This window comes from Penaeus monodon, chromosome 1 (genome assembly GCF_015228065.2).
Source record: "Penaeus monodon isolate SGIC_2016 chromosome 1, NSTDA_Pmon_1, whole genome shotgun sequence".
NCBI classification, from domain to species: domain Eukaryota; kingdom Metazoa; phylum Arthropoda; class Malacostraca; order Decapoda; family Penaeidae; genus Penaeus; species Penaeus monodon.
In genome coordinates, this window is record NC_051386.1 from 47,970,287 (window position 1) to 47,982,356 (window position 12,070).

The 12,070-nt window shown below is 49.9% G+C and overlaps 1 protein-coding gene across 3 annotated transcripts in view; it reads right to left on the reverse strand.

Moving 5' to 3' along the window:
• Positions 1-12,070, reverse strand: part of LOC119573262 — a 155,495-nt gene that overhangs the window by 73,225 nt on the left and 70,200 nt on the right. For all 3 annotated transcript variants that reach the window (XM_037920417.1, XM_037920407.1, XM_037920425.1), the window contains exon 2: positions 3,324-3,441. In XM_037920417.1, coding sequence (XP_037776345.1) covers positions 3,324-3,338 — 15 coding nt within the window. In that variant the 5' untranslated portion in view covers positions 3,339-3,441. The remainder of the gene's footprint in view (positions 1-3,323; positions 3,442-12,070) is intronic.

The window sequence follows — 12,070 nt, forward strand, 5'->3', positions numbered from 1 at the left end:
CGTCCGGGGCGAGACAGATGTATCCCCAGGGTTTCCTGCAACGAACACATCTCGCCAGTTATGCTGTGCACTTGCTAGAGGAGGAGGGGAGGAGGAGGAGAGGAGGGGGAGGGGAGGAGGAGGAAGGGGGGGGAGGAGGAGGGGGAAAGAAGGGAGGGGGGAGGGGGGAGGGGAGGGAGGGGGGGAGGAGAAGGAGGAGAAGGAAAGAAGGAGAGGGGGGGAGGAGGAGGCGGGGGAAGAGGGGGGGAGGAGGAGGAGAGGGGAGGAGGGGAGGGGGGAGGGGGGGGAAAGGAGGAGGAAAAAGAAAGGGAAAAATAGGGGGGGAAAAAAAGGGGGAAAAGAGGGGGGGAAAAAAAGTTTTTGGGGGGAAAAAAAAGGGAAAGAAAGGGAAATAAGAGAAGAGGAAAAAAAAAAACGGCCGAGACAAAAAAAAAGAGGAAAGAGAAGAGGTTTTAAGGAAGCAACCCCGAGAGAAGGAAAGAAGGGGAAATGAAGAAAAAAAGGGGGGTTTAAGAAAGAAGGCCGGGGGGAAGGAAAAGGAAAAAAGGGGAGGTGAAGAGAGAGGAAGAGGAAAGGGGAGGAGAATAGGAGGGGAGAGGAGGGGAGTGGAGGGGGAGGAGGGGAGGGAGGGGAAAGAGGGCAAGGGAAAAGGGGGAAAGGGAGGGGGAGGGGAGGAGAGGAGGGGGGGAGGGGGAAAAGGGGGGGAAAGGAGGAGGAGAGGAGGAGGAGGAGGAGGAGGGGAGGAGGAGGAGGAGGGAGGGGAGGGGAAAAAGGAGGGGGAGGAGAGAGGGGAGAGGGGGGAGAGGAGGAGGAGGAGGAGGAGGGAGAGAGAGAAAAAAAAATAGAAAGAGAGAGAGGAGAAGGGGGGGAGAGGGGGAGGGGGAGAAGAGAGAGAGGAGGGGGAAGAGAGGGGAGGGGGGGAGAGAGAAAAAGAGAGAGAAAAGGAGAGGGGAGGGGGGAGAGAGAGGAAAAAGAGGAGGGGAGAGGGGAGAGGGGGGAAGAGGGGGGAAAGAGAGAAAAGGGGGGAAAAAGAGATAGAGAGAGTGGAGAGGAGAGAGAGGGAAAAGAGAGAGAGAGAGGGGGATAAGAGGAGAAAGGGAGAGAGAGAAAAGAGAGAATGGGGGAGAGGGGAGGGGGAGAGAGAGAAGAGAAGAGGAGAAGAGGAGAATTGAGAGGGGGGGAAGGGGAAAAGAGGGGGGAAAAAGAGAGAGAGAGAGAGAGGGGGAAGAGAGAGAGGGGAAAGGGGGGAAAGAGAAAAGAGAGAAAGAAAAGAGAAAAGAGAGAAAGAAAGAGAAAAAAAAAAGGGGGAAAGGAAAGAAGAAAAGAGAGGAAAGAAAGAGAAAAGGGGAGAGAGAGAGAGAGAGAGAGAGAGGAGAGAGAGGATGAAAAGGGGGAAGAAAGGGGAGAGAGAGAGAGAGAGAGGGGAAAAAAGAAAAAGGGGGAAAAAGAGAGAAAAAAGGGGAGAGAGAAAAAAAAGGGGGGAAGGAGAGAGAAAAAGGAGAGGGGGAGAAGAAGAGAGAGAGGGGAAGAGAGAGAGGGGGAGGGAAGGGGAGAGAGAGGGGAAAAAAAGAGAGGGGGAAAAGAGGGGAAGAGAGGAAGAGGAGATAGAGAGAGAGAGGGGAGGGGGGGGAGAGAGAGAGAGGGGAAGGGGAGGGGAGGGGAGAGAAGAGAGAGAGGGGAAAAGGAGGAGAAAAGGGGGAGGGGCGACGAGGGGGGAAAAGAGGGGGAAAACGGAGAGAGAAAGAAAAAGAGAGAGAGAGAGAGGAAAAAAGGGAGGGGGGAGAAAAGAGAGAGGGGAGGGAGAAAGAGGGGAGGAGGAGAGGGGGAAGACGAGGACGGGGGGAGAAAGAGGGGAGAAGAGGGGGAGAGAGGAAGAGAGGGGAGAGAGCCCGAGGAGAAGAAAAGAGAGAGAGAGAGAAAGAGGGAGAAGGGGGGAGAGAGAGAGGGTGAAAGGAGAAAAAGAGAGAGAGAGGAGGAGAAAAGAAAAGGGGAGAGAGAGAGGGAGGGAAAAGGGGGAAGGGGGGAGAGGGGGGGGGAGGGAAAAGAAAAGGGAGGAGAGGGGAGAGGGGGGAAAGGCCCGGGGGAGGGGCGAGAGAGAGAGGAGAGACGAGAGAGAAAAGAGAGGAGAGAGAGAGAGGGGGGAGGAAAAGAGAGGGGGGAAAAGGAGGGGGAAAAAAGAGAGAGAGAGTAAAGAGGGGGTGGGGAGAGAGGGGGAGAGGGGAGGAGAGTGGGGAGAGAGGGGGTGAGAGAGAGAGGGGAGAAGGAGGAGAGGAAAAAGAGAGGGGGAGAGACGAGATGAAGAGGGAGAGGAAAAGAGAGAAAAGGGGGGAGAGGGGTGGGGAAAAGAGAGAAAAGAGGGAAAAAAAGGGAAAAAAGAGAAAAAAGACGAGAGAGGAAAAGGAGAGAGGGGAAGAGAAAGGGGAAAGGGAAAAGAGAGAGAGAGAGGAAAAAAAGAGGGAGGAAGAGAGAGAGAGAGAGGGAGAGGAAAAGAGAGAAAAGGAGAGGAGGGGGAAGAGAGATAAAAGAGAAGAGGAAAAGGGGGGAAAAAGAAAAGAAAAGGAGGAGAGATGGGGGAGAGGGGAGAGAGAGAGAAAAAAAGAGAAAAAGGGAAAGGGGAGAAAGAAAGGGGGAAAAAAAAGAAAAAAAAGGGAAAGAGGGGAAAAGGAAAAGAAAGAAAAAAAAGAGAGAAAAAGAGAAGAGAAAAAAAAAGAAAAAAGAAAGAGAAAAGAGAGAAAAAAAGAGGGGGGGGGGGGGAAAGAAAAAAAGAGAAAGAGAGAAAAAGGGGGAGGAGAGGAGAGAAAAAGGGAAAGAGAGAAAGAGAGAGAGGGGAGAGAAAAAGAGAGGGGAGAGAGAGAGACGAGAGAGAGAGAGAGAGGAGAGCGAAGGGAGAGAGAAAGGAGAGGAGAGGAAAGAAAGAGAGAGAGAGAAAAAGGAAAGAAAAGGAAAAGAGGAGGAGGGGAGATGGGGAAGGAGATGAGAGAGGGGGTTTGAAAACAAAGAGAAAAGAGAGGGGAGAGAGAGAGGAGAGAGAGAAAAAGGAAAAAAAGGAAAGGGGGAACCCCCAAGAAAGGGGAAAAGGGGAAAGAAAGAAGAAAAAGAAAGAAAGAAAAAGGACAAAGAAAGAAAGAAAGAGAGAAGGGGGCCGACATGCAAAAAGGCCTACCCTTAGGGGCATCTAAACCGGGGGAAAAAAAAAAGCTTTAGCCTCCAAAAAAAACGACGAGCATGTCCTGAAAACTGGCTAAAGAAAGAGAAAAAAGAAAATAGATAAAGAGCGAAACATGGGGAAAAAGGGGTTTGAAGGAGAAGAGGAGGCTACATACGGTCACTTCGCCCATATCCTCTGCAGTGTCTCGCGAGTGGCACTGTCACTGACACTGGCACTGGTCTCGAGGAGAGGGGGGGAGGGTGGCGTCCCTGCGACCACCACCACGCTCACACCTACGAAATGGAGGCGGTAAAAGACTGCTCGGGGAGAGCAAAAGGGCCCAAGAAATTGCCGATTTGGGGGAAAGCAATGGAAAAAGGGGTTAAAAATTTTCCCCAAAACCTGAAAATTTTTTTTTCTGCATTTTTTCCCCCTCTTTCTTTTTAATGGGTGCTTTTGAGTTCCAAATTTTCCTGATTTGAAATTTATATTGGGGGGACGAGGGGGGGGAGGGGGGTTGAACCACCAAATTTTACAAATCTGGCCTTATAAGTGGGTGGTTTTTTCTAGATTCCCAAATTCTTCAAGTCTTTTCGTACTTTTTCGGAGACGGAGGGGGGGGTGGGGTTACTTTCGTTCTTAACTTCTTAATTTTCCAAATTGGCAGCCTTTTTATGTAATGGAGGGGGGAGGACACTGATTTTAGGTGGAAAATTTTTAAAATTTTTTGGGTTAGCTTTTCGATTGCTTATTAATTTAACTTATTATTTTTCCTGTTTTGGGGGTTTTGTTTTTCCCCCAAGGCAACATTTTTTGCTTTTTTTTTTTAAGTAAAAATTATCACAAATCATAAAAGTTTTGCATTGATTTGCAACATGAGGGCAGTTTAATATGCAAGCAGTTTTTTTTACACTACATTTATCACTACAGCATTGTCATTTCGATCAATATAAACCCACAATCATCATATATCCACACTAAACAGTCCACTGTATTAATCAAACACACAACACTTTAAATCAATAAATTAAACTGGTAAATGAACCAGACCTACCATTAAATACAATCTACACAAAAATAATTCACACGAACAAAAAAAGTTGTTTTAAAAAATGCCCAAGAAAGGGAAAGCATATATATAAAACCCAAGCCCGGGGAAAGGGGGGCCCGAATGATGGGGAGGGAAGGGGGACAAGAGAGGGGGGAGGGAGAGCGGGAGGGGAACGGAGGAGGAGGAGACGGGAGTTGTAGGGAGAGGAGAGGGAAGGGGAGAGGGGGTGGAGGAGGGAAGGGGAGAGGGGTGGAGGAGGGAAGGGGAGAGGGGGTGGAGGAGGGAAGGGGAGAGGGGGTGGAGGAGGGAAGGGGAGAGGGGGTGGAGGAGGGAAGGGGAGAGGGGGTGGAGGAGGGAAGGGGAGAGGGGGTGGAGGAGGGAAGGGGAGAGGTTGTAGAAGGGATGGGGGTAAGGAGGAGGGGAGGAAAGCGAGACAGGGTATGAGGAGTAGGGGTTAAAAGAAGAGAAAGAGCGAAATAGAAATGGAAAGAAAGATAACGAGAATAGAAAGAGAGAGAGAAAGAGAGAGAGAGAGAGAGAGAGAGAGAGAGAGAGAGAGAGAGAGAGAGAGAGAGAGAGAGAGAGAGAGAGAGAGAGAGAGAGAGAGAGAGAGAGAGAGAGAGAAAGGAGGGCGAGAAGACAAGAGCGAATGAATGAATAAGAACAGAAAGAGAACAGCAGACAGGCACACTTACACATCGCCAGACAAAGAGAGATATAAAGACAAACAAACAGACAGACAGACGTGCATCTGGCGGCGGGAGGGCAAAAGGTCCGTCGAGCGAACTGGGCGCATTCGACGCTTTCGACCAGACTCTCATCACACTCCTGGACGCCGGCCAACCCTCACGCCAGCGCGCCCCGGCATGACAGCACCGGGTTTCGGGTCATGCTCTCTAAAGCAACACCTCCCCCCACCCCACCCCCACCCCTCCTCACCGATCCTCTCTACTCCCCCCCCCCACTCCTTCCCCTTCCTTGCCCCTCCTCCTCCTCTTCTTCCTTCGTCAACCCGTCCACCACAACTGATACGCATCATCATCATCATCGTTTTCCTCATTTTTATTCACTTTCTCCTCGTCTTCCTCCTCGTCCTTATTCTCCTGTCCCTTCCCTCTTCCTCACCCTCTTATTATGCTTCTGTTTGTCCTCCTCCTCCCCTCATTTTTCCTATTCCTCTCTCTATTCCCTATCTACATCCCTGCTAAACCCTCCCATCCCCTTCCCCCTTCGCTTCCGTTTCCCTTTTTCCCTTTCCCTTCTCCCGTCACTACCATCTCCCCCTTTACCTCCACCTCCAACTCCTCTTCTTCCTCCTCCACCTCCTCTTTCACCTTCACTTTCACCACCACCACCACCACACCACCACCACCACCACCACCACCTCCTCCTCCTCCCTCTCCCTCTCCCTCTCCCTCTCCCTCTCCCTCTCTCTCTCCCCCTACACCACCACATCCTCCACCTCCACCTCCACCTCACACCTGCTCTTCCTCCTCCTCCACCAGCTCTCCCTCCTCCACCTGCTCCTCCTCCTCACCTGCTATCCCTCCTCCTCCAACTGCTCTCCTCCTCCTCCACCTCTTCCCACCCCACCCATCCCCCCCACACCACCACCCACCACCACCACCCTACCCCCACCTGCCTCCTCCCCTCCACCTCTCTTCTTCTCTCTCTCCACTGCTTCCCTCCTTCTCAACTCTCCTCTCCTCCCCAACTCCACCTCCTCTTCCTCCTCCAACTCCCCCTCCACTCCACCTCCTTTCTTCCTTCCTCTCTCCTCCTCTTCCTTCTCTTCTCCCTTCTTCCTTCTCCTCCACCTCCTCTTCCTCTTCCTCTTCCTCTCTTCCTCCTCCATCACACCCCACCTCCTCTCCCTCACCACCCTCTCTCCTCCACTTCCTCTTCCATCCTCCACCTCCTCTTCCTCCACCTCCACTTCCTCCACCATCACCACCACATCCTCCTCCTCCACCTCCTCCACCTCCACCTCCACCTCCACCCCACCTCCTCTTCCTCCTCCTCCACCTCAAACAACGTGTACTTCCCCGGATCAAGTAGCTGAGTCATGGGCCTCTTCGATCAATACCTCGTTCAGGATTCGTGATTCACAACGACCCAGGATGTCGTAATAGTAGTAGTAGTAGTATTGGTCGTCGTGGTCGTTGAAGAGTCCAGATCGATGAATGATGATGAATTGGCCTTTTAAAAAAATAACACAAAAGTGACTCTCCGAAGCGCCCAAATCTCCGTGCTCTTAAAAAGGATACATCACACTTAAAGACTAGGCTGGCAGATGATCCATCACACTCACCTTAGATTACGAGACTGAACATCACACACGATCACACTACGACCCTAAACACACCAAACAGAGTCTTCACAACCCATTAGGCGCGTCACCCAACTGCGTTCCGAAAGCAGATGCATTAAGGGCCCAGAACATCATTATCCCTTATTAATATCACCCCTAATTACGATTCCCCAAGTCAAACACTTGGTTCATGAAGACAACGCGAATCCGTACGGTTTAATTATTGACGTCGTTAACATCAGGATTCTCTCCAATTAAGGTCCGAGAGTCAAACTTGAAGCGAAGTATATCTTGTGCGTTCCAATATTTGTAAAGCAAAGACTAGAACTTTCACAGACTTAATAAGACCGGGCACAATATACATGTCCAATTACGTAGGAATCATTACAGCTGTGATCAGGCGAAATTTGAGGCATATAGATTTTTTTTCAATTAAAAAAGTCACAACTCCACAACCTCTAAATGGAAAATAGAAGGAAGAAGGAGCCGAAGAAGAAGGGTAAGAAGACGAAAAAGAGAAGTAGAAGATACAGTGACAACAGCTGTCTAGATATTAGTTTCTGTTGTTGTTGTTATTTATCGTTTCCACGATGCCAACTCTCACTCTTGTCTCCCTCCACCCTTCTCCTTCCGGCCACATTCCTCGGCGTTCTACTCGAGCCACTACAACCTTAAGAATCATTCTACCTCCTCCCCCTCTTCCCCTCTACACACACCCTTCAGAAGGATAAAAAAGTAAGGAAAGTAAATATGAGAAAGAAGTAAAATGAAGATGGGGAAAAAATGTCCCCCAAACTTCCCTCCAGCTGACACAGACAGCTTGGATGGAGAGAAGGGGGAGGGAGGGGAGGGGAAGCAGGAGGGATGGAAGGTGGCAGGGAAGGAGGGAAGGAGGGAGGAGGGGAGGAGGGAGGAGGAAGGGAGGGAGGGGAGGGGAAGCAGGAGGGATGGAAGGTGGCAGGGAAGGAGGGAAGGAGGGAGGAGGGAGGAGGAAGGGAGGGAGGGCAGAGACCGGCAGGGACGGAGGTAGGGAAGTTAGTAACTTTAACCAACTTTGCCCGCTCAAATATCAAAAGACTTATGGGGAGGCAGGATCTTTTCATTACAGGGAAAAGGGATGGACGGAAGGGAGGGAAATGAGAGAAGCGGAGAGAGAGAGAGAGAGAGAGAGAGAGAGAGAGAGAGAGAGAGAGAGAGGAGAGAGAGAGAGAGAGAGAGAGAGAGAGAGAGAGAGAGAGAGAGAGAGAGAGAGAGAGAGAGAGAGAGGGGGGGGAGAAAGAGAGAGAGGAGAGGAGAGAGAGAGAAGAGAGAGAGAAAGAGAGAGAGAGAGAAGAGGAGAGAGAGAGAGAGAGAGAGAGAGAGAGAGAGAGAGAGAGGAGAGAGAGAGAGAGAGGAGAGAGAGAGGGGAGAGAGAGAGAAGAGAGAGAGAGAGAGAGAGAGAGAGAGAGAGAGAGAGAGAGAGAGAGAGAGAGAGAGAGAGAGAGAGAGAGAGAGAGAGATTTAAAAATCCCCAACGGCCTCTCCCTCATCAACTCAGCCAAAAAAAATCGCGAACTGCATATCCATACCCCGCCCTCCCCCCCCCAAAAAAATATATATAAATAAATAAAAAATAAACACAAAAAAGCCATACTGTTTATCCATGTCTCTGCATAAAGAGATGATAATGAAGATGGCTGACTGGCAAGACGGGGGAGGGATATGGATATGGATGGATGGAGGGATGGAGGGATGGAGGGATGGATGGATGGAGGGATGGATGGATGGAGGGATGGATGGATGGAGGGATGGATGGAAGGAAGGAGGGAGGGAAGGGAGGAAGGGAGGAAGGGAGGGAGGGAGGGAGGGAGGAAGGGAGGGAGGGAGAGAGAGAGAGGAGAGAGAGAGAGAGAGAGAGAGAGAAGGAGAGAGAGAGAGAGAGAGGAGGAGAGAGAGAGAGAGAGAGGAGGAGGGAGGGAGGGAGGGAGGGAGGGAGGGAGGGAGGGAGGGAGGGAGGAGAGAGAGAGAGAGAGAGAGAGAGAGAGAGAGAGAGAGAGAAGAGAGAGAGAGAGAGAGAGAGAGAGAGAGGGAGGGAGGGAGGGAGGGAGGGAGGGAGGGAGGGAGGGAGGGAGGGAGGAATGAAGAAAGAAAGAAAGAAAGAAAGGAAGGAAGCAAACAAGGATTAATGGATAGATGGTGGACAAACAAAACATCAACCGAAATGTCCAACGGATGAATAATCCACTTTTAGGAATACAAGGAAAGACAAACACAGACTGAAAACATTGGGCCAATTTCAAAACACGAAAGACTACAGAGATGCTCGTCACGCGACAACAAATCGTGGAAAAGGTAAAAAAGACAGAGCCTGAGGTGACCTTGACCCTCGCCCAAAGAAGGTCAAGAGCTCGTTTCGAAATATATTCAAATACGAGTATCATTCCCAAATTCAGAAATAACATATAACATAAAAAAAAAAAAAAAAAACAGAAAGGTGAAACTTATAAGCAAAATGAATATATGATGATAAGGACAAAAGAAAGAGGGTAAAAGAAACAGAGAGAAGAGGGGCCAGAGAAAGCAACGCAACCAAGTGAGATCTTCACGTTTGCCGAAAACAAAGAAGACGACCATTACAAAAGGCATCAAATAAGCAACAGACAATGCGAGCAACATCCCTGACCCAAATGCCTCTCGCCATACTGAGGCAGCGCGAGGCAAGAGAGACAGAGACAGAGGGAGATTAATAAAGGGAGAGAGAGGGAGAGAGAAAGTGCCGGCGGGGAAAAACTCAAGGTGGGAGGCGGGGAAACTCGGCCAGCGTGAGGGACAGCGGTCGCGCCTGGCTCCGCCGCGGGTCGCTCGGCCTCGGGCCCGGGCGCGAGGGAAATGCCGGCCCGCCGCCGCCGCCTCGCCCGCAACGGAGGCTGTTTTCTCTTTCCTGGTAAAGTGGCTTCCGCCTCGCTCTCACTCTTCCACATGGCAACAAGTATACGTATTTACATTAAATACATACATATACACAAATAAACACCCACATACACACAAAATATGTGTGTGTGTGTGTGTGTGTGTGTGTGTGTGTGTGTGTGTGTGTGTGTGTGTGTGTGTGTGTGTGTGTGTGTGTGTGTGTGTGTGTGTGTGTGTGTGTGTGTGTGTGTGTGTGATTATATAGCTACATACATTTCTTGTTAAATCACATCATTCTTTCACTATCAATGTTTAAAGAACTGGATAATAGAAATAAGGAAAATCCCCAACAATTATAAATGTGAGTAAACTACAAAATTATGCCATACTCTGTAAAATAAAAAAATATATATATACATACAATGCACTCGATCCCATCACTGATGCCCAAATGCAAATACGAAACCTGAATTGACTCGCTAATAATACCTCCCGCCCTCCATGCATCCATCGTTCTCTCCCTCTCTCGCCTTTTACTTCTGTTTCGTTCTCCCTCTCTCACCTTTTACTTCTGTCTCCTTCTCCCTCTCCCTCCCCCCCAAAATAAAATAATAATAATAATAATAATTACATAAATAGAAAATGAATGATGAAATGTTGAGGAGGGAAACAATTAATGAAGTAAACATGGTCTTACCAACTCACCTTCAAACGAACCAAAATAAACATAGAAACATATATCTATGTTTACATCTAATTAAACACACACACACACACACACACACACACACACACACACACACACACACACACACACACACACACACACACACACACACACACGTGTGCGTGTGCGTGCTTGTATATTAATTCACGAAGAATAATAAGAATAATGAGAATGAAGAAAATTAATAAAAAAAAATACAAGAAGGAAAATGTTGGTAGCGATTAAGAGGAAGAGGAAGAGGAAAAGGATTCGGAAAGGAGAGGTGGAAGAGGAGGAGGAGGAGGAGGAGGAGGGTGAGGGGGGAGGGGAGGAGGAGGAGGAGGAGGAGGAGGAGGAGGAGGAGGAGGAGGAGGAGGAGGAGGAGGAGGAGGAGGAGGAGGGAGGAGGAGGAGGAGGAGGAGGAGGAGGACGAGGACGAGGAGGAGAAAAATAAAAAAGAAGAAAATATCAAGAAGAAGAAGCAACAAAACAAATAAACAAAAACAAACAAATCAAGAAGAACAAGAACAAAAAAACAACAAGAAGAGGAAAAGAAAAAGAAGAAGAAGAAGGAGAAGAAGAAGAAGAAAGAAAAAGAAAAAGAAAAAATAGAAAAAGAAAAAGAAAAACAAGGAGAAGAACAAGAAGAAGAAGAAGAAGAAGAAGAAGAAGAAGAACAAGAACAAGAAGAACAAGAAGAAGAGGAGGAGGAGGATAAAACGAGTAGGAAGAAACTCCGCAGAGGGCCCGACGGCAAGCGGCGTGGAAGCGAGGAGGCGCCGAGGCGTGAAGTGATGGACTTATGGAACGGAATTAAGCGAAGGGCGAGGCGAGGGGGGCGTGACGAAAGGGGTGGAATATGGGAATGGCGGAGAGGACAACAAGAAAAGGGAAGAAGGGAAGAAGGGAGAGGACAAGAAGAAAAGGGAATGAGGGAGAGGGGGAGAGAAAGCAAGGGACAGACACGAGGCTGGAATAAAGAGACGCAAAGGAAGGTGGAACAAAGAAAGAGGGTGACACGAGGGTGGAACAAAGGAACGCAAAGGAAGAGTCGCGAGGGTGGAACAGAGCGACGCAAAGAAAGATGAAACAAAGAACACAAAGGAAGGTGCAACAAAGAAAAGCGAACAGTGGAGGTTGAATAAAACGAATATGTGAATATAATAAATCATAATATCCGAGAGAAAAAAATGTGAACCTGCAAGCCCGAAACCCACCAGTTCAACCACTCATCCAACCACCCACTCATCCACCCAAGAACCCTACCATCCACCCAACAACCCTACCATCCACCCAACCCCCCTACCATCCACCCAACAACCCTACCATCCACCCAACCACCCTACCATCCACCCAACCCCCCTACCATCCACCCAACCACCCACTCATCCACCCAACAACCCTACCATCCACCCAACAACCCTACCATCCACCCAACCCCCCTACCATCCACCCAACCACCCTACCATCCACCCAACAACCCTACCATCCACCCAACCCCCCTACCATCCACCCAACAACCCTACCATCCACCCAACAACCCTACCATCCACCCAACCCCCCTACCATCCACCCAACCACCCTACCATCCACCCAGCCACCCTACCATCCACCCAACTCAACCACCTTCCCACTCAACCAACCAGACCTACCAGGCAAACCAAGCCGGAGAGAGTGACGCAACCCCAAACGCGATACTGGAGCAAGGCAGCTGAACAAACCGGGAGTCACGTGGCTAGAGTCCGGTCTTTTCCCCCTTTCCTGGGATGCGATAGCTGGGGGAAGAGGAGGGGGGGGGAGAGGAGGAAGGAGGGAGAGGGGAGGGAGAGAGAAGGATGGGAAGGGGGTGGGGAGGAGAGAAGGTGGGAAGGAGGGGGAAGGGGGAAAGGGAGGGAAGGAGGGAAGGAGAGAGAGAGAGGGGGGGAACAGGAGAGAGGACGAGAAGGAGAGAGAAGAGGGGAGAGG